Genomic DNA, 24,436 nt, shown 5'->3' on the forward strand with positions numbered 1-24,436 from the left:
ACATGTTACATGGCCATGTTCGGAGTTACCATTGTGACGCTATACATAGGTAGTGACCTATGTATAGTGCACGCGTGTAATGGTGTCCCCGCACTCTCAAAGTCCGGGGAATTTGCCCTGAACGATGTGGGGCCACCTTGGCTAGTGCCAGGGTGCCCACACACTAAGTAACTTGGCACCCAACCTTCACTAAGTGAAGGTTAGACATATAGGTGACTTATAAGTTACTTATGTGCAGTGGTAAATGGCTGTGAAATAACGTGGACGTTATTTCACGCAGGCTGCAGTGGCAGGCCTGTGTAATTGTCAGAGCTCCCTATGGGTGGCAAAAGAACTGCTGCAGCCCATAGGGATCTCCTGGAACCCCAATACCCTGGGTACCTCAGTACCATATACAAGGGAATTATATGGGTATACCAGTATGCCAATGTGAATTGGTAAATTCAGTCACTAGCCTGTTACTGACAAATTTGGAAAGCAGAGAGAGCATAACCACTGAGGTTCTGGTTAGCAGAGCCTCAGTGAGACAGTTAGGCATCACACAGGGAACACATACAGGGCACATACTTATGAGCACTGGGGCCCTGCCTGGCAGGGTCCCAGTGACACACAGACAAACATATATACAGTGAAATATGGGGGTAACATGCCAGGCAAGATGGTACTTTCCTACAGTGCCCAACTTTTTGGTAAGTGTGAAAGGAACCTTTTTTCAGGATAATATCCTTGTGTATGGCAGGGATAGCCAATAGCATAATATAGCGAGAGAAGCTCTCCATTAATTTTATGAAATAGTGGTCTAAGGCTGAGAAAATAAAATACATTTTTGCAGAACAATTGGAATACTTAGATTGTGTGTTGTCACCTGAGGGTACCAAACCAAAAACTTTTATTAAAAACTGATTGTGTGTAGATGTCTATATGTAAAGAATAAATACTGTATTTTGTAGTATTTTTAGAATGTTACTCAAAGTTTATTCACAATTACTCTTACTGGGCTATAAAGAGGAAAATATGTAGTAGTTGGGGTAAGGAACTAGAAATTGCCTTAGGTGGAAGAGGAAGAAGCTAAGTGATACCCCTATACTCATTACATAGGGCTCACAGAAGTTGGGCATTGCAGTGGATGCAACTGACAAGGGCGGAGGAGAGATGCTAAAGAATGGATTAGGTCGTGAATCTACAGTAGCGTTTTCTCCAAGAGATATTGAGGGATCTTTCAGTAAATGAAAAAGCGGTTGAAAAGCGTATGGGCAGTCAACTGATTTAGGAATTATATCTGTGGCAGAAAATTCACATTATGCACCGATCATAAACCTCTTTTAAATCATTTTAAGTAGAGCCAATCATCTTCAAAAACTACCGCTAGAGGAGTCTAAGAATTATATTGCTTGAATACAATTTCAATGAGTATGCGTCTGGAGGCAAAAACAGACAGATTTCATGTGAAAACGTGCGGTAGATTCGGGTACTAACAGAAAAGAGGGGCCCATGGAAGAAATGGAATATTATGCTATAGTGTCGCAACAATAGTATGCGGAGACGTGGATTAAAGAAACGTGATCGGTTGTCACAAAAAGGCAAGACCTAAACCATTTCAGTGACCCAAGAAGAAATATTTCTGAATTTTATTGTTTTGGCAAAAATAGTCCAGAGCTTTTATTACAGAATGTGTTGCTGTGTCAGGCGGTGTAACCAGCACCACCCAGTGTACTGAGATGCAAGTTGTAAGAGGCAGATCATAAAGGTCTGTCAGGGATAACCAGTTATGAGAAAAGATTTCGAAGTAAAATGTAGTCAGTGTCTTGATTGTGTAGTTGAAGGCAAGGGAGAGTACGGATGTACCAGAACAGGTGTGGGAGAAAGTGGTAATGGACTTTTGGGACCATTCAAGGGCCTAAGAAATTACAAGTATGCCTTTTTAGTCAGAAATTAATATTTGGTATGAAGTAGGATGAACTAATCTGCAGCAGAAGCAAAGAAGAAACTGTTTTAATGATAGTCTTGATATCTAACAATCAGGTGCAGCTTATGTCACATTAAATGAAGCATTTTTTCCGGAAGTATGGATAACAGAAAACATGCAGTCTATATTATCAAAAGTGGCATGTTTTGGTGGGGTGGTCCAAAAGGCTGGTGGGTATTGCATAAGTATGGCCAGGAGAAGTAAATCAGATATTTAACACATGAGATAAATGTTGCTGGTGTACTGAAAAGTGCTGCACTCTTCTACTTTAATTAGTCCCTTCTATGCACTGAGGGATGAAAAGACTATTCTGGACTCGTTCCTGAGTGGATGAAACTGAGGTAGGAGGTTTGTCAGATGTGTACGGCTATAAAGATCAAGATAAATTCAAGGGCGGTACCAAAGAAAAGTAAGTGCAGTAAGGTGAAAAGAAGTGTGTGAAGGGAACAAAGGTAGCAGTGGGTTATGAGGTTAGAGTTAATTTGCCAGATTGCATGAAAATCAGGAGATACGAATTCCGTAAACCTGAGAAAGTAATTGAGGTATCCAGATCAGTTGCCAAGCTACAGTTTAAAAAGTCATGCAATAAGAGTAGAAGGTCCAAGAACAACAGCAAGGATAAAACTTTGAAAAAGAAATAGGCAAACTAAAGGAAAATGAAATGGAAATTTTCCAGACTGGCGCATGTGCCAGTACAATCATACAAGGGAATCTCGTTTTTGGAAATCACAATACGTTGTTGCTGAGGGAGAGTTCTTTCATGGCTGAGTAATGTTTGGAAGGGAGGGTGTGTTATGTCTTCGTATGTTTTGCTTATGATGTGCTGAGCTGTGTCTCGTGGGTCTGCATTAGTGTGTGTTTTGTGTGCACGTTTTCTTTGACATATAAAGTAGAAAGTTCCGGAAAGCCAGGAGAGTAACATCTTGGGATTAGCTGAAGATGGATGCCCGCAGAGTTCTGCAAGTGCGAATAAAGCCAGTACTTGGTTACCGTATTTCCTCGCCTTTAACAATCAAGGTCTCAGCATCTCCATGATTAGAATGGACCCATCTAAATAAAATGATCTGGAATTATCGCCCCCAAATAATTTGGCTGTTGATGTACAACCCACTTACTAACCCACCCACTTAATAAGCACACTGCAGTCCAAGATGTCCAATTTAATTTCTGTGCAGCTTAAAGTCAATCACCTCATAGAAACTGCTCCTCCACCAATCACAACCCCTGTGTTTCGTCTGTGCACACTATGGTTTCAACTTTCTGTTCAACTTGACTTGCTTCATGGGGGCAAATCATTAAAGGAATCTTAAAGGATAAACAGTGCTGTGGCCCATCGTTATTATATTACTGTTATTTTTTGTGGAATCCATAGTGCTGAGACAGTTGGTTACATAAAGAGGTAGCATCAGTACTTTGGCCTATGCTTATGGTAGATCAATATCGCTCTGCACCACGTTTGTCAAAAGCAGGACCTTCTCAGTAAACAATGCCAGCTTGCAACCAGTAGTATGTTCTCTATGGTGCTTGCCTGGACCGACTACTACGTTGCCGTAAAGCTTGGGATGAGTTGCATTTTAACAGTGCTGTGGCCTTCAGAAGTATGCATATGGTGGAAGCGTGATAAGCATGCTATCCTTGTTGGACTAACCAAGTATAAGAGATGCGGTTGTGCATAGCAGGTATGCCTGGTCAAACAAGTAATAGATATATATAAAACACTTTTTTAATAAATACAATTAATGGTATGTCTTAGCAAGGACGGTCAGTCATGTTTAATCTCAGTAGAGAACAACTTGTGCCACAAAAAAAAGAAAAGGATAGACATAAAAGTAGTAATGATGCCTTGGCAGAAAATACCGTTTTGTGGGTCCTTACTGCTTAAAGGGGTGCTTGTTTTACTCTCTCTAATCAGTGGAAATATGGGGAAACAAACCAAACATACCTAGAGTGTAAGAAGCAGGCCTGGTGTGTGGTGGAAACCTCAGTGTTGGCACCTTATACCCGGTCCAGGCAACCCCTTTAAGTGAAGTGTAGGCAGTGTCTAAGAAGCCGGGGCTCTCTAGAGGTAGCTGTGGATGAGCAGCCTAGACTTATCTAAGAGACATGCAAAGCTTAAGCAATACCACCATAGTAACACAGTAACTTGTCACATGAAAAAACCCCAGTGTTCCAAAAATAAAGGTACTTTATTACAGTAACACAACACTAGATTACTTATAGGTAGCCCCCACCCCAAAAAAATGGGGGTAAGAACACACTAGATATATACACAATAGCATATCTGAAATTAGGAAAGAAACAACAAGCATTGGCAATATTTAGTGAAAATAGTAAGTTTTTTAGGGGAGGACCAAACCATATATTAAGAGTGGAATGCAAGATACAGACCCCCACCCAAGGATATGTTGTTGTGAGAGGGGAGCAGGAAGAACTACGAACCCCCAAAAGGTGAGTAGCTGAGTGACCCCCAGCGACCAGGAGAGCAGAGGTAAGTACCTGGTCTTCCAAAGGACTAAAAGGAGGACTTAGAAAAAGGATTATGCAAAAACAATACCAGTCTAGAAAAAACCAACAGTGGATTCTGAAAGACGAGGACCTGCAAAAGAAGGGGACAGAGTCTAGTTTATGATGGAGTGTCCAGTGTGGGCTGGAGCTACTACCCACCCTTCTGTGGATGAAGAACCAGGTCGATGTGAGAAGTCCACCAGCTGTGGAGCCCAAGAGCTGAAGAGAAGTCCCTGGAGCAGTGCAGATGGTGTCCCACGTGGGTTGTCTGGTTGCACATGGTTAGTCGTGTAGGAGAACCACCAAGAAGCGTTGGCAAATTCACGGGGAGCAAAAGAAGAGTTGCAAGGCTGAAGAGGACCTGCAAGGCTCAGGGGACTCGACCCAAGGAGGGGAGTCCGGGGTGACCTTCAGCAGTTGGAAAAGCCAACAGAAGCACTTGCAGCCCCCACAGGCAACCCACTGGCAGCAGGCACCGTAAGGTGCAGGGAGGCCCAGTCAGCCCACCTGAAGAGGAGTCCCATGTTGCTGGAGCAACAGAGAGGAGACTGCTCGATATGAAGTGCTGGAAGTCGGGGCTACTCGGAGCGTCAAGATCCCTTGGAGAAGGAAACAAGCGTTGGTAGCTGCACCATCTCCAAAGTGCCTGACCTAGCCACTCAGATGCTCCGAGAGACTTCTGCACGTCTTGGTTTCAAGATGGCAGAATCAAGCTGCCACATGGAGGAGATCTGGGCACCACCCCTGGAGTGGTGATGGACAGGGGAGTGGTCACTCCCCTTTCCTCTGTCCAGTTCCAGAGCAGGGTACTGGGGTCCCTGGACTGCTTCAAACCAGTTTATGCAAGGAGGGCACCAAATGTGCCCTTCAAAGCAAACCAGTGGCTACCTTCCCAAGCCTTGGCACACCTATTTCCAAGGGAGAGGGTGTTGCCTCCCTCTCCCATTGAAAATCCTTTGCTCTGCCTTCCCCTGCTTGGTCAAGCAGCGGGGGAGAGCAGAAACCCGTCTGAGGGGTGGCAGCAGCGCGGGCTGCCTGGAAAACCCTAGAAGACTGGTAGGAGCTATACTGGGGGAGGGGGGGGTCCTCTAAGGAGCCCCGAGAGTGCATGGAATCATACAACCAAAACTGGGTTATGATTCTGACATGTTTGATACCAAATATGCCCAGGTTTGGAGTTACCATTATGGAGCTTGAAACAGGTAAGTGACCTGTGTCTAGTACACGGGTAAAAATGGCTTCCCTGCACTCACGAAGTCCAGTGTAATGAAGCTGGAGTTCATAGGGGCACCTCTGCTTACGCAGGGGTGTCCTCACACACTGGTACCTGCACCCTGCCTTCTGGGCTAGGAGGGTTTACCCTAGGGGTGAGTTGCAGTGACCTGTGGTGAAAGGCTGCAATGGCAGGCCTGCAGACATTTTGCATGGGCTCCCATGCGTAGCACGATACGTGCTGCAGCCCTTGGGGAACCCCTGGCGCCCCAATGCCCTGGGTATCTAAGTGCCATATACTAGGGACTTATAAGAGGGCACCAGTATGGCAATTGTGTACCTTTCCTGATGCCTGGAAACGCGCGGACATCAGACCCCTCCTCAAGAAACCCTCAGCTGACCCAAACAAGCTACAGAACTACTGACCCATCTTGCTGCTCCCCTTCCCTACGAAAGTCCTGGAGAAGGCTGTCAACCTCCAACTCACGAACACCTGGAGAGAAACAACCTAGTTGGCGCAACCCAGCCAGGCTTTAGATTCAACCACAGCACTGACAGTTCTCATAACAGCCACATATGACATGAGTGCTATACTCAGAAGAGAATCAGCCACCCTCATCCTGCTCAACTTCACCACCTTCAGCATGGTTTCCATCCACACGGGGGGTGCAAAGAGGGCTGGGAGGGTGTGGAGGCGGCGGAGTGATAAGGGGTGTAACAGAGTGTGCTGGGATGAGGGCACAGAGGAGTGGGTGGGGGGGGTGGAAGGAAGGCTTGGAGGAGGGGGGCTGGGGGTGTGTGGAGGTATGTTTGTAATTGGGTTGGTGGGGGGCAGAGTAGGCCGTTCCTGGCCTCAGCAGAGAGATGGAAGAAGGAGCATCTCCCGGTTCAGCATCGGCGTGTGTGAGGGCCAGGTGTGCGAAGCGGAGGTTCCTGCGGGGACAGTGGAAGTGTAGGTGCTGGTTCAGATAGGCAGGTCTTGGGTCATGGAGGGTTTTGTAGGCATGAGTGAGGAGATTGAAGTGGCATCTTTTCTGGACTGGGAGCCAGTAGAGCTCTTTCAGGTGTTGGGTAATGTGAGTTCTCTTGGGCAAGTCGAGAATGTCTGGCGGCCTAGTTATGCAACTTTTGCATGAGTTCGGTGGTGGTGCCTGCATACACTGTAATGCTGTAGTCAAGCTGGCTGATAATGAGTGCATGCATTACTGTCTGTGTTGATGGGGAGCCACTTGAAACATTTTCAGACAATGCGAAGAGTGTGGAAGCAGGCAGAGGCAACGGCACTGACCTGATGTCTCATGGAGAGTTTGCTGACTAGCATGATGCACAGGTTGTGGGCGTGGTCTACCAGCATGGGGGTGGGGCTGAGCTCCAGCAGCCACCAGGAATTGTTCCAGGGGGCGGTGTCTTTGCCGAAGAGGAGTGTGTTAATCTTTAAAGCAGTTGTTCATCCATGCTGAGACATTCTTCATGCAGTAGTGGAAATTCGTCATGGTTGAGGTGGCGTCAGCAGAGTGACACAGGACAAGCTGACTGGTGTAGGAAATGTTGAGGTTAAGCAATCAGACGGTGTCAGCAAATGGTGTCATATAGATGTTGAAGAGAGTAGGGCTAAGGGACGAGCCCTGGGGAATGCTGCAGATATTTTGCTCGTCTTGCGATGTGAGGGGGCAGGTGGAATTCTGGGTGCACCATGTGAGGAAGGATGCCATCCACCAGAGCGCATCAATTACTCCAGTCTTGTGCAGGCAGTAGATGGGTGCGTGTGTGTGGTGGGAAAGCATGCTGAGGGCAGCGGATAAGTCAAGCAGGAAAAGGGCAGCAGATTCTCCTCTGTTGAGTAGGGTGCAATCAGAGCTTTCTCAGTGCTCGGATTGGTTCTGAAAACTGATTGAGAGCAGTCTAGTAGGTGTTTTCTCTCCAGGTTTTCAGTGAGTTGGAGATTGACAGCCTTCTCCAGGACTTTGGTGGGGAAAGAGCAACGAGATAGTTAAGTAGTTGTGGAGTTTGTTGGTCTGCTGAGGGTTTATTGAGTAGGGGTCTGATCTCGGCAGGCTCCCAGGCATCAGGAAAGGTGGCCGTGGTTAGCAAAGCATTGATGCTGGCGAGTTGGTGGCTGATCTCGTCTCTTCTGAGGTTGAGAGACAGTGGGGCATGGGTCAGGGGTGCTACAGAGTGGATGGAACTCGTAAGGGTAGATGTGACCTCTTCGCTGAGCTGTTTCCAGGCCTTCAATGGGAAGATGGTTGTGGTGGCTGATTGAAGGCTGGGGCATCAAAGTCCTTGTAGATGGTGGTTATTTTGTTGTAGAAATGATCAGCAAGGGTGTCACAGAGCTTCTGTGATGCGGGGATTAAGTTTTTAGTGGCTGAGGGCAGGTGAACTGACAATGGTGAAGAGTTCCTTGGCTCAGTTAGCATCGATTTGTATGGTCAGGACCTTCCCTCCTTTGCCACTTTGATCTGTCGGTGGAAGTCTTTGAGGGCTGATTTGAAAGTGGCTCTGTCTATTTCATTCCTACTGGTGCGCCATCTTATCTCAAGTTGTTTGCATCTGCATTTCATCTAGCTGAGTTCCAGGGTGTACCAGTTGTCTTGCTTGTATGGTCTGTGTGCTTTGGTTGGTTTGGTGGGAGTGAAAAGATCAGCAGCACAGGTGATCCATTCGTTGAAGTTCTGTACTGCGTGGTCCAGTATGGTGGGGTAACTGGGCTAAGTGGCACCAAGGGAGTCAGTTCGCTGTTGCTAAGACCTTGGTCCGGCTGTGGAAAGGTGCGCTGTGGCAGTTGGGGATGGAGCAGGCATGTTCATGATGGGGAAATATACAATGGAGTGAACTGTCCAGGTGAGATCAGAGGTGTAGGTGTACATAATTCTGTTGCTAGAAGTAAAAATTGCATCTACAGCTTGTGTCCTGCTATGTGTGTGCGGTCAGTGACTAGCTGCTTAAGGCTGATAATATCCAGTCTTTCAAGGAGGTCTGTGGCGATGGTGTGATCGTCTGAGGAAGTTGAGGTCTCCCAGGAAGACATAGGGTTCGGATTCTATGGTGAGGAGGCGTGAAATTCAGCTATGGCGTTGCTGATTCCAGTCTGTGTTCCTGGCAGTCTGTAGGCAAGGGTGACTTTGATGGTGGTGTTCTGGTCAGCGTGGAGCTGGAAGTTCATGTGTTCCATGATTGACATGGCCTGGTCATCTGTGATTGTGCGGGTGATCAACTCCTTGTGTATGATGGCGATGCAGACTCTGTGCTTGTTGGTATAGTGTTTCATCATGTATCTGGTGGGTGTTGCTGTGGCTATGTCTGGCGCTGAAGCAGGATTTCAGTTATGAAGATTACATCAGGCGAAGGTGTAGATGGTGTCCCAGATTTCAGTGGTGTGCTTGCAGTGGGATCTGATGTTGAGTAGGATGCAACTGAGCTATGTGGTCTTGGTTGGTGCTGACGGCAAAGTTTGGGATGCTGCGGTGGCATTCGATCCTGACGTGGAGGTGAAGCAGCAGTGGAGACAGTTGAAAGGTCCTGCTGTGGAGCAGGGCAATGCCAGGCAGTTGTTTCGACCAGGGTCTACAGAGCGAAGATCAGTGGCTGAGTACCTGTGGGAGTCCAGAGTCCCTGGCCCTGGGCACAGTCAGGCTCGTCACTAGCACGCCTTCAGTGTGCCAGCAGCACACCCAGTGTGCATGTCTGCTGCACAACTGCGCTGTAGCCTCCATTAAATAGGTCCTGGTTTGGTGTATGGGGGGGGGGGGGGGGGCCATCGGCTGCACCTGAACATGAACCTGCTGGCCTCCTCCCACTCACCCTGAAGGATACCTGCATGTAAACAGAGGTCAAAGTGGAGGGGATATATTGGGACCCACATGCTTTTTTAATTTTACAAAAGCAGTTCCCACACTGTTAAAAAACACAACCATCCCTGTTAATGTGGCCCTTGAGGTGCCTTTTTATAAATGTGATGGGGGCTGGAGTGATGAGTGTGTTTCTTGCAATGTAAAGCCCAGGGAGGGACAGGCAGCTATGAAAAACAATTAGCCTTTTCACCAGGGTACCTGCTACCTGAAAGACATGCAAAGGTCTGCAATTTACTTAATGATCAAATGTTGAGGCTGCTTGGAAGCCAATGTAGGCTTTAGTTGATGAAGTCACGTTAAGCTTCATGGTGACAAGGAGTTATTCTTTTTGATATGTTACGTCAAGGTGTTATAAGCTGAAGTGTGCTTCTAGTAGCAAAAAGAACAGATAATACAGAATGCTGAACAATGCAAACATTCACCCCCAGTCACAAAGATCCGGGTTTAATCCATTGTTTTTTTGACCACCCCAGTTTGGACCCAGCCATATACAAATCAGTCTTGACCCTGCTCCCCATGGGAACAGTCCAGCCCGAATTGCCAAGCCAGGTCCTCCCTGGACCAGAAACAAGCATCCTGAGACAGGTATCAGGGTATCACCCTTCACCAGCAAGGTTAGCTTGAATCCAGTGGCGCAGCGTGCATAGGACCCAAGGGGTTGTGTCTAAAAAAATAAAAGAGGGACAGTCTTCACCCTATTTGTTTAGGTGGGGTTGCTTTGGAGAGGGGGTTGCAATTGCTTGGAGTCAAGCTCATTTTTAGTTACTTTGGTAGCACATTTGCAAGGTATTCCTCATTCAACCATATGCTGCACCATATGCTTGTTTTTGGTTTCTGTTGGATCTATAGTCCTGGTTGTTTTAGCTGGCGGATAATATGGTCAGTCTTGACCTCTGTATTGATTTTAGCTGCCTAGAGAGGCATGGGATCTTTGCGAGACATGAAAATGTGTTAAGCCAGGGCGACAATACTTGAGGGCACCTGTGGATTTTGCTGTATCCGTATCTAATTTAATAATCTGCAGTACATCAACATGTTTTCCAACTATATCCAGTATCTTTGCTTGGAAGCTTGTCTGTCAGATGAAGGGATGGAGGTGTTGGTAGCAGAGGAAGGAATGGAGACTGTGGAGGCAGTGGGGCGGATATAGGTTGTCCAGAAAGCTTCTGAGCGCATTCTTTTTGAAAGGCGTCTATCAGTTGTAATGCTGTCAAAAATGCAACAGGTATTTGCATAACCTCAGTCTGTATAGCAACAAGCATGAGACATCCTTGGTATAGTCAGAAACGATGGGGCCTAAAAGGTGCTCTCTTGACTGTCGCTGAGGGCAGGGGTCCAGGCAGTCTCTTCATAGATGTTAATGAGATCTTTCCCATAGGTGACAATGAGAGTGTCAACAGTGGTGTTTTTTCTTAACCATTGGTGATGAGGTCATAGAAGTGTGATGCCGTGACTGGAGTTCAGTCAGAACATCAAGGGAGCTCAATTTCTGAGCAGGATTTTGAGACGGGTGGAGTTGTCCTGAATGGAGTGTTTTTCTGAAGAAAAAAACTTTCTTTTTTTTTTAGAAGGTGGCTACAGGCACTTTAGGAGTCCAGCACTGGAAACTATGGAAGTTCATGGTGGAATGCTTTTAACAGACTCATCCCCAGATGAGTGGGGCATACCCTGTAGGAGGATATTCATTACTTTCCATTATATAGGGGGTTAATCTCCATCACTATTTTTCAGAGTCCATAAAAACAAAAGTTTTATAAATGTTGTAGTGTGAATCCTTGTGTGCTGGATAAAGACACTAAGTGCACTGCTCATGTAAGTCATCACTACATATCTTTTTCTGACCATAGGCAGATCAGGATTTAAAAAGTAATTTTACTCTCTATACGTTAGGAAGACAGTGAGTAATGATGCAGAACAAAACAGAGATTTCTCACAAAATCATGCCAAAAAGAACTTGCAAAACATGAAAGTTTAAGATAGAGCTGGGTAGTTCTGTATCACAATAAGGACAGCAAAAAGTTAGGAGAGAGCTCTTCTCGAGTACTCCCTCACACACGATGTGCAGTAGAAATCTGAGCTATGGTGCCTTCCATGGGAAGAAGAGCTCAACACTTCCACCCCATTGTCCGATTTTGAGGTTGTTTCAAATGAACATTATGTGCCACTAGATGTAACTGTTGCTTAGGCCCACAGCCATGTTAACATTGTTACAGCTATTTAAAGTTACTGAAGATTCCCAGCCTGACAGATAACATTTCAAGTATGTGAACATACAAAAGATCCAGTGCTGGAGAAATGGTCTAAAACCCTCATCACTAGACACTGGCTGATCTAGTTGCAACTGCGGAACAGAGAGAAACAATTAAATCCGAGCATGGAGATAGTGTTTTTTTTTTTTTTAATATACTTTCCTCTCACCACCACTCAGTTATCCTCAGTCTGGAGATAGCCATACAGCTCTCATGGAGAAGATGAGTTGCCAGAATTCCTATTCAAGAATCTTTGAAGATCGTATGGCTTTAAAATTGCCTCAACATAACATTGCCTTTCATCACAATTAGGAGATGATTTTACCACTCATGTTCTAATCCTTTATCAGGTCAAGAGGCTCAGCTACATTTTTTGGAAGTTGCCAGGGCAGTAAAATTATATTTGAGGATGTCTGTAGATATGGAAAAGTAATTTTTGTGAGACTAGCTAAGAGGAGTTATAAAGCTTCTCTTTTCACTTTAGGTCATTGGATTAAAACTAGAATTACTGTATTTCATTTTAATACGTCAGCAAAACTGGATATGAGGATTCACTCCAAGTCGGATGAACTGGAGGCATGGCTGCCTCCTGCGCAGAGTGGATAGGTGTTTCTATTAAAGATATTTACAAAGCAGTGACTTTAGAAACTCTGCTGATCTTTGTATTTCATTATCAGTTGAATATACATAACAGCTCAGATATGTTTTTTGGAACACATCTTGTCAAAAGCTGGTCAAATACATTTTGCATGGTATAGGTCGGTGAGGAGAAATGTCGGAATAAATATTTATTGCGTGAATTAGTCCATGTGTGGGTTTTTGATAACTTTTTTGTGATAAGGTAGGCTGCTTGGTACATCTTCAAAAGTAAGGAATGGGACGAGGAAGGGGGTGAGTTGGTAATCTTTGGGTTGCTTGCTGGTAATCTTAATTACTACGATTTCTCCTTAATCCTCCCAGTACTTTTAACCCGCTACACGCTTACCAAGTATACAGATGTGCTGAAGCGGTGAGGTTTATAAAGTAACAGAATTTGCGACTGGTGGAGTTTGTTTTTAAGGCAAGGGTTGAGTTTAAGCAGCATAAAGGGTAAAATAAAGCAGTATGGGTGGGGTGTGCTGAGTAAGAGTATGGGCTGGTATTTCATAAGTACTGGGGAGAGAAGACAATCAGAATAACAATGATCAAATAAAACCAAAGATTCGCCATAGGACTAGGAGACAACTTGGGTACAATGCAGCTTAGAACCAGGTACAAACCAAGCTTTTCTGGATTTAAAACGTAAAGAATATTGAGTCACTTTTTATCTTTCATGGAAAGTGTGGGATTATGAACCTGTAATTGAAATCAGAAAACTTTCAGATTACACTCAGGCTACTGTAGTAATAACTGAGTACCCTTGCCTTTTAAAAGAGAAGAGCTATTTTGGGAAAAACAGCGTTTTGTATATGGTGTGACGATGCATCACAAAGGTGTTCAATCTTCCAAGGTAAGCCGCTCAAAACAAAAAATCTCTTCATTCAATTTTTGCAATTTATTGTGTATTAGCCTTTCATTGTGCCATGCAATGAAACCAAAAAAGAACCTAAATGCTGTGTTAAAATAGGATTAGTCGAGTTGTATATCTTGCTATCTTAGCAACCTCCATTTGAATACAGCATTTTGCACTTGACCCAGCAATGGACGATCTTTGACAATTCAACCACTATCACTTCTCCAAATTGTAAATATTACTAATATATTCTACTTTCAAGAGCAATAAAACACAAAACATTAGGATACAATAGCTGCATATTTTCAAGACGCTGCAGAGGATCGACCTTTATGTTACACAAATTATCGTAGAAATTATTTATACGAAACTACATAATGTCCGATTCTGACTAAGTTTTATTCTCTTCCACATCAGGCTACACATAACTAAGAATAATACATGAGCAATCTAAGTTTGTGAAGCAGCTCACTCTTGGATCGCCAAGTTTTAAACTGTTTTAAATGTATTTTGAAAAACAGGGTTTATCTACCATGTACTTCTATGCATTAACAAAGGCGACGGCCTTGTCCTACAGCCCATGTTCCCATTCCAGATATATTCAGAAAGATCGCATTAGCTATTTATCCTTTATTGTGAAATTATACCAGCATTAGCACAAACACTTCACGACTAGGAAACTCGGCAATTATTTGCACACAGCATAATGGGCGAGTCGCCTCCTGGAATTCCAACCTGTAATGTTTTAGTGAAAACGGAGGTGGATACATTTTAATCTGATTAACAGTTGAAAAACATACCTTTCCCTTCTCTCGCTGTCCCTGAATCAGTGAATAAAGTGCTCATGATTTTGTCAAAGTTGCAACTTGGCTCTGTATTATCGGAGTCTTCAGCAAAGTGTTTCAGCATTTCTCTTAGGATGTCATCCAGGGAGGTTGCAGTCTCATCGAGAATGATACTGGCTCTTGCTAGGAACCCGTCCAGGTCACGGTGTGCTCGTACCTCTTCTTCAAAATTCTTTAATTTTAGATACTGCACGCGAAACGGAACAGTATTATTAACAGAGTACCGATAAAATATCGGGCAAGCAAAACACTGGAAAATATTCCTTTCATCCCTTCAAATTGAAATAAATCGTCATCTCCTATTAGTTTTTAAAACACTAGAACAGCTGGAACCACCATTATAGCCTATTTTTAATCCATGTCACATCTGCTAAACTACAAATCAACACCATATTTAGATTTTTAACGATCTCGTTGTCAGCTAACGTGTCACTCACATTTTACTCGAACTGTTAGCAGCTTTTAAAAGCTAAATCCATGTTTGTGGTCGAAATGTTCTATGACTTTCTAAAGAAATCCTTCAGTGGGTTCAAAACAAGCATTTGCAATAATGAAAAGTAAAACACTTTCACACGAGAGCCGATGGTTGCCATGAGCATGAATATGAGAGAGAAAAGTTAACAGAAATGCGCATGCAGTGAAATTTATCGGCAAAAGTTCAATTAACCATGTAACAGGATCGATGTCATGCACAGCGCTCAACTTCTGCCCACCGAGATCGCGCTGCACAGGAAATCAAAAGAAAGAAATCCGGAAAACAGTTGAAAACAGAGCCTCCTATGTTTTCAGTAGTTTACCGTTGCGCTCCAGGAGGGCTAAACACGGAAAAGGTATGACGTAAGCATGCCTTTCACAAATGGAATTAATAGATTTTTTAAAGGTAAACCCACAAACTAATGAGCGAGTGCAGTGACATGGGCGTGGTTAGAAGCCCGGAGACAGATTACAACATGCTCGACCAAAACCCTTCACATTTACATGAAATGCGGTCACCTCACTTTCCACTCTAAATTGATGGATTATTAAAAAACACAGCGGCAATGAATATGCAGATATAAACATATCAAATTAACAAGTGCAGCAAATAACACCTGGAGCGACAAATTATTAATTATGGCGAACTTTGTACAATATTTCACCTGATATTTGTAGATAGTGTAAACCAGATCTTAACTTAGACTTGCTATATGTCAATTTAAAAATAAAGTTACAGAAGTACATTTCTTTACAGCGAAAATGTTCAGGTAATTTGGACAAAATAAAAATAAAAAGATTTTGCATATACAGGAGTTGCAATACTTTAAATTACATAAAGTTACACGCCACAGATCAGTTGACATTTTCGCCCATCTTTAAGTATTTAACGAAAATATGTAAATTTAACTACGAAGTGCAAGAAACAGGAACTTACATCTTTTTCACAAATTCACATGCCTTGATTTAATCCCTGCTGACAACCCCAATACCATTGAAAGCTCACTGCCATAGCAAATTCACATCATTTTTGGCCAATATTTGACCAAAGGGATGGGAACAGCTATACTCCACCTACTGAGGCCATCTTCAGTATCACAATTGTAACCACAAAATACTTTGCCTGTCTCACCTGGAAGAAATGTAGCAGCAGGTAAATAAATGCATGCTTTCTTGCAGTTTGTCACTGGTGTGTATGCTTAGAACTAGAAGCAGCACTACACGACAAGCAGTTACAATATGCAATAGATTTTACCTTCCAACACTTTCCACAAAATCCAAGCAAAGGCGAACACCTGGGTTCTGGAGACGTTAGCTAAGCATGTATAGTAACATATCGGTTACGTATGTTAACGTGCACCAGCTCTTCACCCGAGCCTGCCTGAACTGTAAGGCATTCACATCACAATTATTCAAGTCTGTCACTTGGCACAATTATATATCATCTATCATTCCAACTAACAGTCAGAGTTGTGAATTTTTTTTTATTTTTTTTTAAAAGCCACATTTCACTACAGTTTTGTATTTTTCTAAGTGGTAGTTCATTGATCCCGTTTTTTGGTTTCAACCCACTTGCAGTTCGTGGCGGGAACAGAAGTGAAGCCCATGAGTGGTCCTAGAAAGCTATTGATTTCTGAAAAACATACAAAATTCTAAATTCAGCAAGTTGGGAATTTTGTAGATGGCTCATGGCTGCCGCAAAGAAACTACTGATTGATTATTTTTTTTTTTAAATATATGAATAGACATTTGCATCTGCAATCCCCCCCCCCCCCCCCCCCACCGGAGGTAGATTTTTAGAAGCAGTATTCCATTACGCCCGTCACATCCTTCCAGTTGTAAAGATATTGATTCTTTCTTGCCTGTCCAAATACATGCAATACCCAGAGTCAACAACTTTACTGCAGCTTATAATGTTATTTCATTCTGAGATAATGATGCATTCATTCATTAAGTGAAATGCAAAGCAATGCAAATAATGAGACCTGATATTAAGGAAACCTAGGATACTAGTTCTAAAATTAAGAACAATTCTAGGAACAGTGGTTATTTGTACAACTCTGAATTTAGGGCTCACACATACTATTATGTGATTCAGAGAGCAGTTTGGAAAAATGTTATCTTCTTGCACACTGGCTTACATTTGAAACCCAATAATGGAGAGGAAGTTCAAATCATAATAACAAATACTACGCTGTGCAAGCTCTGTTAACCTGTTGCTTTTGTAGAGTCCAGTCCTTAGTCCTTTTCGAAGTAAGGCAAAGTCCTTAGGGCTGTTCCAATGTGCAACAGGCAGTCCTTCAAGTTGCTGGCCAGGGTTCTAGCAGGGCAGGTCTTCTTGTGGTTTCAGGCAGCAGATCCGAGTTGCAATGCAGCTCCCAGATATTTATTCAATTATCCTGGGCACAAGAGCGGGGGGGGGGACCTAAGATGGACAATGTATCTCATGCGGAGCAAGACCTGGCTAAACCAACATACTGGTTTGATTCATTTCCATTAACACCCCCCTCAAGACCATCAGTAAATTAAATTCCTGGGCCTGCTATCGGTCTGGGTGAGGGTGAGCGGGCAGGCCTGGCTGGCATTCTTTACAGCCCTGCATCTGTTGAAGCCCAGTTTGATTTACCCTGGATTCTTCCTGACCTGGCCTCTGCAGCTAAAAAAATCTCCCCCAATCAAATAACCTCTACTCAGTGCAGGCCACTTATCACCTCATCAAATCAGCATGGCTAATCCTGTTAAAGTTGACCAATCAGGAGAGGCCACTAGCAGGCTGGATTTTGGCTTTTGGCTAAAAGTCCTATAACTTCTCTTGTGACTTAGATATGATAAATTAAACAGTGGCAAGTTATGGATTTATCATTACCAATCTTCTGTCCTGTCATGACACATGTAGCTCGTTTCTAGCAATATCTATGTTTATATGGAATATTGCCATGTTAGCCTGTGGAGCTACGTATCTACAACAAGGAAAAATGAAAGGGGCAGGTTTCCCCTCACCAGGGCACATAAAACACCTATTATAATAATATGTCTACTTATAGATACATGGCACCCTACAGGGTGGAATCCTCAGCTCGCCATTGCATTCTGAGCCTGCTACCCTTACCCAAAAAGAATTAAAAAAAAAAATAATATAGATTTGCGCAGGTGAGACTGGTGCTCGTGCAGCGACGCATAGTTACACAGGATCAGCTCGGAGAGGCCGAGATTGGATAAATCGATAGAAAACTGCTTGGAGTGGGCAGAGGCTGAGGAAAGTAGATTGCGTAGGGTGTGTAACGATGATAATACTGAGTGATTTGGAGGAGTGGAAGGACATGCTGGAAGGGCTGGCAGGCAATGCACCAGATGAGCCAGAGATCAATCTCCTCTCCAGCGATAGACGTGGCAGACACCCCTAGGGAGGAACCCCATCACCCCCCCTCCTGAGACACTACAAATGTCCAAATACACTGACCATTTCAGGGGCCGCACAGGCTACCCCACGATTCAGTACTGCACAGGCTCCCCGTAGACAGTTGATATTCCAAGCTTTATGACTGGGTTTGTGATGGACGTGTGATGAGGAAATGGGCGGAGAATGCGTGCTGAGGCTCTGGTGGGACCTTCCTTCTCCATCCTCCAGGTTATGTACATTAAGTGTGATGGATAACCTACTGTGCACTATAATTTGGGATGTCTTCCAAGCATAAACTTATTTTCCTTTTTTTATGCTAAAATATCAATATACTAAAAAAAAATAAACAAACAAAAAAAAAAGATACATGGCACCCCTCCCCTGGGGCACCTAGGGGAAACCTTAGGGGGGGGGCTTGTATGTAAAAATAAGGTAGATCACTTTGTAAGCACCTTTAATTCCAAAGTTAAATTTGCACACATTTTACTTTTTACTTTTTAAGGATTGCCTGCAAGGCAGTGCTGCCTTTAAAAATTGCAGCAGGCAACACAGCAGTGCACACTCCAGTGCAGGAAATCTACTGAGCCTCTAATCTTACCTGCCCTATCATATACTAGTGGCATACACGTAGTTTGAATCCCGTTTGCCCTATTACATACTAGAGTCTTACAGGAGTCTGTCATTGTCAATTATAATTGTACCACTTTACCATATACCGTTCGATCAGAGCACTGGCCCTAGGCCTAGCAAGCAGAGCCTAGTCCACAGTCAGAGTCAGTTACCACCAGTATCAGAGGAAACGGGGTGAACATGCTAAAAGGATGACTTTCTCACAGCAAGAATGAGGACATTGGATATACTCCACAGGACAAAACTACGCCCAAAACAATCAAACTTTCTTCTCACTTGCCATGGGGATGCTTTAGGTGCCAGGCACGCAGAAAAACAAACTGTTGAAGGTAAGGCCCAATGTCTTTGCAGCCATCATGACCCAGTAATTTTTTGTTTAAAAAAAAATATATATATCCAACTACCTAGCTCACTCTCAATCTATATATCTATATTCAATCACTTTCAAACCCGGGCATCATTCCAGCGCCTTTCTCTGCAACTACGATGGTGGTCCATTGCACATGGGCATCAACTTAATTGTTGGATTCTTTTCCCACAGAGGGAAAAGAAAAGTGGGAGTATATAAAAGAAAAGAGATGTCCATGCAAATGTAAACGTATATACATATGTACAAATGTTAGTAACTTAAACGACCACAGGGTGAAGGAAGGAGTGATAGAGTGTAAGAATATAAAAAGATGTCCATACAAATTTAAATGTATCTACATATGTACAAATGATAAACTTTCAACAACTACAGGCTTCCGGGGAGGAGGGAGGGTGCATTTGAATCTACTGCACTACATGCCACAAACCGATGTACACTTGTTAAGTGACATTTTCTGTTCAATGGCATGTGTAGCTGCAGATACACATACTTTGCATAGAATGAAAAGCAGTTCCCTCCTAAAATAAGCTGTGGCTAGCCTGTAGGTGCTGGAGTAGTTTAAAATAGTGTTCTAAGCACTGCTTGACCAACATTTGCTTGTTGGTAAGAGCACATCCACACAGTAGTGTTCAGTAAACATGTGTGGTGTAAACCATGTGGTTGATTTGCACACATCTGCCTTAGGTATATTTCCTAAGAAAGCCATTGAGGCTGCTTTTTGTCTAGTAGAATATGCTTTGGGAGTTACTAATAGTTGTATTTTAGCTTTGAGATAGCAAGCTTGAAGCTTGAATACACTTAACTATCCACCTGGCCAATCCTCGTTTTGAAATAGGATTACTCTTATGAGGCTGTTGAAAAGCCACAAAATGTTTAGTTTTTCTGAAATCTTCTGTTCTGTCTATACAGTACATGAGAGTTCTCAAGAGTGTGGAGAGCTCTTTCAGCAACTGAATCTGGCTGCAGGAAGAAGACTGGCAATTCCACTGACTGATTGATGTGAAATGGTGAAACCATTTTGGGTAGGAATTTTGGGTTTGGCGTAACTATGTTGTGTTTGTGAATTTGAAAGAAGAAAACAAGTTACTTACCTGTAACTAGAGTTATCCAGTATTGGTATCTTTCATAAATTCACATGCTTGAATCATCCCCGTCGAAGTGGGAGTCCCACGGTACATAAAATAGCAATAAATAAATATTTTTTTTTGCAATAGGCTAGAATGGAGCCAGCACTTGCTCACATAGCCTATCCATGTCCTTTTGTGAAAGGACCCAAACCTGCCTGCTGTCCAATCAGGCACCAGCACCCTCTAGAACCTTCTCCAGAGAAGCTCCCTTCCTCAGATTTTCCAGCACGAGTGTGAAAAATTAAAACCTGAGAGGAAATGCGAGCATCAAAGGGGAGGAGGGTGGGTCGCATGTGAATTTATGAAAGATACCAATACTGGATAACTGTAGTTACAGGTAAGTAACTTGTTTTCTTATCCAGTATTGGATCTTTCACAAATTCACATGCTTGAATCTGAATAGACAGCAGTATGGTTGATAAACATTGTATCCAGCATGGGTGGAGGGTGCGAGCATGAAGACCCTCTGTCTCAAATATAAATAATAATAATCATCATCATAGTAAACTCATACATTTCTGAACGTGAGTTACGAAATAATACAGATACTTTAAGTACGTATATATATATATATATATATATATATATTAAATTTCATGCTGTAAATACCGATATAAATATATATATATATATATATATACACACACACACACATATATATTCATATATACATCCATAAATACATACATACACCTTACATATTCACATGGAAGCATAATAGAAACTTCGTTATTTGCATCTCAAACCATATGACTATAACTAAGGAAAGGTCTCACCTTAGTGAAAGAGATGGCGTAGCACAGCTTGCCCTACTAGAGAGTCTGTTCTTTGTGATGACTCCAGACAATAGTGCTGCGTAAAGGAGTGCGTAGTTTTCCATGTCGCAGCCTGGCAAATTTTATCAAGGGCAATACCTTGAAACAAAGCAGCCGATGTGGAGACTGCTCTTGTGGAGTGGGCTCTCGGGCACCTAGTCAAGGGTTTTCCTGCCTTGGTGTGACAAAATTGGATTGTTGAAGAAATCCATCGGGCTATAGTGGCCTTGGTTACTCCTGTTCCCTGACGTCACAGAGAATAAGATACTAGGAGTTGATCTGATTTTCTGATGTGCTTGGTAGGTTGCAGGTAAAATTTTAGGCATCGTTTGATGTCCAAAGAGTGGAGAGTTCTCTCTGCTATCGTAGTAGGGTTTGGAAAAAAGGTTCCTAGAATAACGGGTTCATTGAGGTGGAACGAAGATGGAACTTTGGGAATATATTTGGGATTGGTTCGGAGCATAACGAAGTCCTCAGAGAAAACTAAAAAGGGTTCTTTAGTAGTGAACGCCTGTATATCACTGACTCTCCTGGTAGAGGTGAGAGCGAGCAAGGTTGACACTTTCCAGGTGATGTACTTGAGTTCCGCCCTATGAATGGGCTCAAAAGGAGCTTTCATGAGTTGGGAGAGAACAATATTAAGGTACCACTCTGGCGGAGGTAAGCGTACCGGAGGAAAGGTGCGGAACAGCCCTTTCATAAACTGTTTGATGACTCTGGTTGAGCCAATAGACGGCATGTCAGCCGATCGTCTGTAAGAGGCTATAGCTGCTAGGTGAATCTTGACTGATGCATGGGAAAGACCAGCTTTGGAGAGGGAGAGCAGGTAAGAAAGAATTTGCTCAGAATTAATTTGAAATGGGTGAAAATTGTTCTGAGATCACCAAACACAGAATCTCTTCCATTTTAGTTTGTATGTCTTGTTCGTGCTCTCTGCTCGTGCCTTCGATAATATGAGCCTACATTCTTGATAAATGTTCATATCTTGGAACTCTCTGTACTCAGGAGCCAAGCATGCAAGTGTAGTGAAGTTGTGTCGGGATGTAAGATGAGACCCTGATTCTTCGTTAGAAGATTGTGGTTGCAAGGGAGGCTGACTGGATTGGCTACTGACCGGAGGAGGAGCTCCATGTACCAGTACTGCCTCGGCCACTTGGGGGCTATGAGAATGATCTTGCAGCATTCGGTCTTCATTTTCCTGAGGAGCCTGGGAATCAGTGGAATGGGGGGAAAAGCGTATGCAAAGATCCCGGACCATCTTATCAAAAGAGCATTTCCCCACGACCCCGGGAGTGGGTATCGACTTGCGTAAAACTGGCATTTGGCGTTCAGATTGGTGGCGAACAAGTCTAGGATCGGCCGACCCCATCGTTGGAAGATGTCCTCGAGTATGGTCTGGTTGAGTTCCCACTCGTGACAGTTATCGTCTGTCCTGCTGAGAGAGTCCGCTAGAGCATTGTTGACCCCAGCCAGGTGCTCTGCCCTGAGGCGGAAGTTGTTCAGTGTGAGCCAGTTCCAGAGAGACTGAGCTTCTCTTGAGAGGGAGAGGGATCTTGTTCCTCCCTGCTTGTTGATGTAGAACATGCTTGTTGTGTTGTCTGTTCTGACTAACACTGATGATCCTGCGATGCGTGGCAGAAAAGCTTTGAGCGTGAGATGAATCGCCTTCAGCTCTAACAGATTTATGTGCATCTCTTTTTGGAGCTTGGACCATCTGCCTTGAACGCGCATGTCCTGTAAGTGGCCTCCCCATCCTTCCAAGGAGGCGTCCGTGGTGATGACGAAATCGGTTATTGGTGCCAGAAAAGTTAGACCGTGGGAGAGGTGGTTGATGTGAGACCACCATTCTAACGCCTGCCGAATCTTTGGTGTGATAGTTATTAAGTCGTCGAAGGATCCTTGCGACTGGGTCCATTGAAGTTGCAGTTCTTCTTGCAGCGGCCTCATTTTTAGTCTTGCTAGCAGTACTAGACTATGGCTGAGTAAATCATGCCCAGAAGTGATTTGAATAATCGTACTGAAACAAACTTTCTTGCGGAGATTGTGACAGCCAATTGGGTCAGCTTCTGCTGCCTTGCTAGGGTAAGATATGCCTTGTTTTGGATAGTGTCTAATTCTGCTCCCAGGAAAACTCTCCTGCGTGCGGGAAGCACGACTGACTTCTGTAGGTTCACTGTTAGACCCAAACTGTTGAATAGTTTTAGGCAGGCGTCTGTGGCTTTGGAGGCAAGTAGAGATGACGGAGCTTTTATGAGCCAGTCGTCCAAGTATGGGAACACCTGGAAACCCTTGCTTCTGAGGGAGGCTGCGACTGGGGCAAGGCATTTCGTGAAGATTCTCGGAGCTGATCTGAGGCCAAATGGTAGGACTCTGAACTGATAATGGGCACCGGCTACTGTAAAACGGAGATATTTGCGATGTTTTTGGTGTATTGGAACGTGGAAGTAGGCGTCCTGGAGATCTAGAGTTGTCATAAAATCTCCAGGATTCAAGAGGTGTAAGATATCTGACAGTGTGATCATTCTGAAGAATTGTTTCCGAAGGAACCTGTTGAGTTTCCCGAGGTCTAGTATAGGACGCCACTCTCCTGACTTCTTCCTTATGAGGAAAAACTGGGAGTAGAATCCGAGACCCCGTTGTTGCAGAGGAACTGTCTCTATAGCCCCTTTGGCCAGAAGGCTGAAGACTTCCGCTTGAAGCGGACGAAGATGGAGAGAGCTGCCTGATGTTGATGGGTGAAGCGGTGGCTTTTGTGTGAATTCCAGGGTATGACCTCTTGTCACTATATCCAGCACCCATTTGTCTGATGTTATTTTCTTCCACTCTTGGATGAAGTTGGAAATGTTTGCTCCTATTTGCTGATGTTGTGGGCATTGGGGGAGCATAGCCGGTGCCTATAGAAGATCATTGTTTTCTGGGTTGATCTCTGGATTGCGAACCCTGCCTTCGTTTACCTCCTTGTCTGGTATAGGAGGCAGTCGATGATTGCCTGTACTGCTGGTGGTATGAAGGCCTGTACTGGGATTGCTGGTATTGTCTATGAAAGGAACCTTGAAATGAGGTGAAACCTCTCCCTCTGGCCCCTCGAACGGGCTGCTTCCGGTACTGCAGGGTACCCAGGGACTTGGCGGTGTCTGTGTCCGTCTTAATGGCTTGAAGTGTGTCATCCACATGTTTGCCAAATAAAGATTCCCCATCGTAAGGCATGTCTAGGATTCGGGACTGCACTTCTGGTCTAAAAGATGTGGCCTTGAGTCAACCTTGTCGTTGTAAGACAGCGGCACCCGCTAGTTGGCGGAAACCAGTAGAGGCTATGTCAAGAGCGCAGTCGATAATTTCTTCCGACGTACGCTCACCTTCCTGTGGGATCTTTCGTGCCTCTGCTTGTTTATTTTCCGGGATGAGATCCAGGAAAGGTTGCATGTCGGACCACATTTGGCGGTCATATCGGCCTAAAATCGCTAACGAATTTGCCGCCCTGACAGTGATTGCAGACA

The 24,436-nt window shown here is 44.0% G+C and overlaps 1 protein-coding gene across 2 annotated transcripts in view; it reads right to left on the reverse strand.

The window, feature by feature from the left end:
- The window catches only part of SLC4A11 (solute carrier family 4 member 11), a 759,568-nt gene that overhangs the window by 507,908 nt on the left and 227,224 nt on the right, over nt 1-24,436 (reverse strand). For both annotated transcript variants that reach the window (XM_069204998.1, XM_069204991.1), the window contains exon 5: nt 14,079-14,310. In XM_069204998.1, coding sequence (XP_069061099.1) covers nt 14,079-14,310 — 232 coding nt within the window. The remainder of the gene's footprint in view (nt 1-14,078; nt 14,311-24,436) is intronic.

Source organism: Pleurodeles waltl, chromosome 1_2 (assembly GCF_031143425.1).
Source record: "Pleurodeles waltl isolate 20211129_DDA chromosome 1_2, aPleWal1.hap1.20221129, whole genome shotgun sequence".
In the NCBI taxonomy this organism is placed as follows: Eukaryota; Metazoa; Chordata; class Amphibia; order Caudata; family Salamandridae; genus Pleurodeles; species Pleurodeles waltl.